This window comes from Osmia bicornis, unplaced genomic scaffold (genome assembly GCF_907164935.1).
Source record: "Osmia bicornis bicornis unplaced genomic scaffold, iOsmBic2.1, whole genome shotgun sequence".
Lineage (NCBI taxonomy): Eukaryota > Metazoa > Arthropoda > Insecta > Hymenoptera > Megachilidae > Osmia > Osmia bicornis.
In genome coordinates, this window is record NW_025791255.1 from 44921 (window position 1) to 50209 (window position 5289).

At 35.2% G+C, this 5289-nt stretch overlaps 1 protein-coding gene across 1 annotated transcript; it reads left to right on the forward strand.

Moving 5' to 3' along the window:
* The first annotated feature begins 1711 nt into the window (after positions 1 to 1711).
* Positions 1712 to 3265, forward strand: LOC123988906 (tigger transposable element-derived protein 2-like). The gene has a single exon (XM_046289664.1). It carries the CDS (start codon positions 1712 to 1714, stop codon positions 3263 to 3265), a length of 1554 nt encoding a protein of 517 aa, XP_046145620.1.
* Positions 3266 to 5289: the final 2024 nt, after the last annotated feature.

Here is a 5289-nt window from a genome sequence, read left to right on the forward strand (position 1 = left end):
TATTACTATATCTACATCAGATGAAATGTAATACACTGATTTAATCGCACAGAGCAATGTACATTTAACAACAATACCATTATTACTATATCTACATTAGATATAATGTAATATACTGATACCTTCCCACAGATCAATGTACATATAATGACAGTATCGTTATTACTATATCTACATTAGATATGTAATATACATTTAATAACAATATCATTATTACTATATCTACATCAGATGTAATGTAATATACTGATTTAATCCCACAGATCAATGTACATTTAATAACAATACCATTATTACTATATCTACATCAGATGTAATGTAATATACTGATTTAATCCCACAGAGCAATGTACGTTAATGTAACATACTGATCCCTTCCCACAGATCAATGTAATTTTGGTAACAATATCATTATTACTATATCTACATTAGATATAATGTAATATACTTATCCCTTCCCACAGATCAATGTACATATAATAACAGTTTCGTTATTACTATATCTACATTAGATATGTAATATACATTTAATAACAGTATCGTTATTACTATATCTACATTAGATGTAATGTAATATAATGATCCCTTCCCAGCGATCAATGTACATATAATGGCATTATCGTTATTACTATATCTACATTTGATATGTAATATACATTTAATAACAATATCATTATTACTATATCTACATCAGATGTAATGTAATATACTGATTTATTCCCACAGACTAATGTACATTTAATAGCAATATCATTATTACTATATCTACATTAGGTATAATGTAATATAATTATCCCGTCCCACCGATCAATGTACATATAATGGCAGTATCGTTATTACTATATCTACATTAGATATGTAATATACATTTAATAACAATATCATTATTACTATATCTACATCAGATGTAATGTAATATACTGATCCCTTCCCACAGATCAATGTACATATGATAACAGCTTCGTTATTACTATATCTACATTAGATATAATGTAATATACCGATACCTTCCCACAGATCAGTGTACCTATAATAACAGTATCGTTATTACTATATCTACATTAGATATGTAATATATATTTAATAACAATATCATTACAGTATTGCCTCGAAATAAGCAAGTGGCTCGGGACCGAACCGTTGCTTATTTCGAGGGAGGTAGCTATTTGGCTTGACTTTGTTCTCGAAACGGGACGATAGAGAACGCGAGAAACGAGTAAGAGATCCGAGGTAGCGGCAAATCATAAAGTGATCGGCCGAGCAGCGATGTTATTTTTTGAACAAGGATAGAATGTAGCATGCCCTCTCGTTCTCGCACTCTGCGTTTGCGAAGGCATGTAGAATGACATGAACGAAACATGCTCCAATTCACTAATTGCGTGTTAGACCCCCTCTTATTAAAAGATGTTTTAAATGCCACTCTTGAAAAATAAATATTATTTTTTTATTACTTTGCTTAAGATTTATTTCAATGTTGTTGAATAAAATCGTACGCCTTGAAGAAGATGCGGCCCTGTAGGTACCTGAAGGTTTCTTGTCCCTTCATGCAGACACGTCATGACTTTTCCGGAAAAACCCAACAATCTGTACCTGAATCGGTGCATACAATTCACACCATTCCGGCTTTGGTCAGTCTTTAGACAACCGTTGCTGGAGTAGTACATAAAGTGAAAATCGATAGTGTGAAAAGTTGTGCAGTTTTTTTGTGATCATGGCGGAAATTCAAAAAAAGAAGAGAGTTTTTCTATCAGTGGAGCAAAAGATGCAAATTGCCGAACAATTACAGAAGGGAATGACGGTGAAGGCACTTTCTCGAGAATATGGAGTATCGCCGGATGTGATTCATCGGATTCGACGAGAGTGTACACTCCTATCCGCTTTTGGGACCCGCGGGGGCCATGTATTACAGCATAAAAATCGAAGAAGATCTTCGGTCGAAGATTTAGAAGAGCGATTGTATACATGGTTCGTTCAACAACGAGTGATGGGAAACCCCATAACAGATTTGCTGTTGGTGGAAAAGGCCCGCGAAATGTTGGCTGCGCACGGAGGAACCTCATATGCCGGAAGCAAGGGCTGGTTGTGGAGATTCAAACAACGCTATGCGATCCACTTAGCCCATGCTCATGGTGAAAAAGCAAGTGCTGACAAAGATGGTGCGCAAAATTTCATAAAAACATTCAATGACAAAATCGCGGAAGAGGATATAAATTTAAATTTAGTCTTTAATATGGACGAAGCAGGCCTTTTATGGAAAACTATTCCTTCGAAAAGCCTTATAACAGATACTGAAAGTAAATTGGAAGGCAGAAAATTAAAAAAGGATAGGGTGTCCATTGGTTTGTGTAGTAATGCAACTGGCACCCATAAATTGGCCCCGATTTTTATCCACAAATTTCAAAATCCACGAGCTTTGAAAAACTGCAGAAATTTGCCAGTGGTTTACAAATCACAGCGTCAAGCGTGGATGACGCAAGAAATTTTTAATTCCTGGTACGAGGAGCATTTTAAACCTAGCGTTGAAATGTACAAAACAGAAAGCGGTATGTTAGGTAAAGTCGTTCTGTTGGTGGACAACTGCTCCAGCCATAAAACTATGACACCCCAAGTACATGAAAATTTTGAAATTATTTATCTACCCCCCAATACGACATCTCTGATACAACCGATGGACCAAGGCGTTATTGCCAAATTTAAAACAACCTACAGACATAAGATGTTACGCCGAGTTTTGCAATATGAGCAAGGAATACAGGAGTTTTATTGTAAATTTAATATTAAAGACTGCATAAATTTAGTGGCGGAATCATGGACGGATATTACATCTGCCAATCTGCAAGCCAGTTGGAATAAACTTTTCTGCAGGGAATCCGAACAAATTGATATATGCAATACTTCCATACACTCCGAAATGACGGACATTATTAATGCTCTCACGGGCGAAAATAATGACAGCGAAGAATTGAACACCGTACTTACACATTTGGAGGAACAGGAGGCAATGAATTATGAAGATGACAGTACGGCAATGGAAATAGAAAGAAGTGGAAATGAAGAAGAAGAAAAAGAGGAAGAACATGATGATACACAACAAATCCAACCAACTGAAGCAGAGAGAATTGAAAAAAAGAAGAGGGACTTAATCATATTTGAAAATATTATTAAGGAGTATGGTAATGATAACGAAGCAACCTTAATCATTGGGGAGGCACTTAAAACAATTTTAGAAAAAGAACCGCTACGGAGAAAAGAAAGCCAACCGTGAAAAGACTAATACAAGGTAAGATAAGATTTTCTGAAATAATAGTAGAAAAAAACAGAAACTAAATCTACTCAAAAAGTTAATTATAATTTTTTTACAGGACATCACCTTTTTCACTGGCGTAACGACAAGGAGTTTTGTATATTTTGTATATTTTGTATATTTTGTATATTTTGTATATTTTGTATATTGTTGTTACTCACAGTTAATACATATCCCAGTATGTCAGTATCATCCGGAGCGAGTTCTTTATTTCGAAGAAAATATACCAGACTGAGAAAGCATTATATATATTCCATCCTTCTTTTACTAACCGCTGTCACTGCTCAGTCGAGCGTGAAATTTATTACCCTAAACATCGGCTTCGCGCTTTCATGGACCTCTCACTCATTTCTCGTACCTCTCACTTTGCGGGCGACTTCAAACAAAGAAGAGGGGATAGCGACTTGCTTATTTCGAAGTCGAGACCACTTGCTTATTACGAGGCAATACTGTATTACTATATCTACATCAGATGTAATGTAATATACTGATTTAATCCCACAGATCAATGTACGCTTAATAACAATACCATTATTACTATATCTACATCAGATGTATTTTAATATACTGATTTTATCCCACAGATCAATGTACATATAATAACAGTTTCGTTATTAATATATCTCCATTAGATATAATGTAATATACTGATACCTTCCCACAGATCAATGTACATATAATAACAGTATCGATATTACTATATCTACATTAGATATGTAATATACATTTAATAACAATACCATTATTACTATATCTGCATCAGATGTAATGTAATATATATTTAATAACAATATCATTATTACTATATCTACATCAGATGTAATGTAATATACTGATTTAATCCCACAGATCAATGTATATTTAATAACAATATCATTATTACTATATCTAAATCAGATGTAATGTAGTATACTGATTTATTCCCACAGACCAATGTACATTTAATAACAATGTCATTATTACTATGTCTTCATTCGATATAATGTAATATACTGATCACTTCCAACAGATCAATGCACAGATTGTATCATTTTTGTCATTACTATATCTACATTAGATACGTAATAAACACTTAATAACAATGTCGTTACTACTGTATCTACATTAGATCTACTGCAATATACTGATTCCTTCCCACAGATCAATGTAGATTGAATAACAGTATCATTTATACTATATCTACATCGGATATAATGTAACATACTGATCCCTTCCCATAGATCAATGTAATTTTGGTAACAATATCATTATTACTATATCTACATTAGATATAATGTAATATACTTATCCCTTCCCACAGATCAATGTACATATAATAACAGTTTCGTTATTACTATATCTACATTGGATATAATGTAATATACTGATCCCTTCCCACAGATCAATGTAGTTTTGGTAACAACATCATTATTACAATATCTACATTAGATATAATGTAATATACTGATCCCTTCCCACAGATCAATGTACATATAATAACAGTTTCGTTATTACTATATCTACATTAGATACAATGTAATATACTGATACCTTCCCACAGATCAGTGTTTTTTTTTTTTTTTTTTTTTTTTTATTTAGGAGGAGGGGAAATGCATTTCCGCACACCCGGGGGGCTACCAAATGGTACGACCACACCCGAGTAGTGTGGGGCTCCCCCGGAAGGAAGTACTTGCTTCCGGGTATACCCACTAAAACCCCTCCTCCATACCCACAGTTAACCCCCGGAGCCGGAACCGCGTTAGCATTACTTTGGCTCCGGAGCTGTGCTATTTACGCCTTAGCGGCGCGTCTCGGATCGCGAGTGGAGTGCCTCAAGGCAGCCCTCTTCACGCTTGCGGCGCAGTATGTACTCGACATACCGCGCCACAGTGTCCCACCGCTCCTGGCTTTTGAGCATCACCCCGACGATGTTCTCCGGGGTGATGCTGTCGGCGATGGCGCGCTCCACACCTCTCCTTTCGTCCGCAAAATAATCGCAGACGAAG

Bases quoted from the DNA above. Each gene is read 5' to 3' on its own strand.
- LOC123988906 (XM_046289664.1), top strand. From the start codon at position 1,712: ATGGCGGAAATTCAAAAAAAGAAGAGAGTTTTTCTATCAGTGGAGCAA.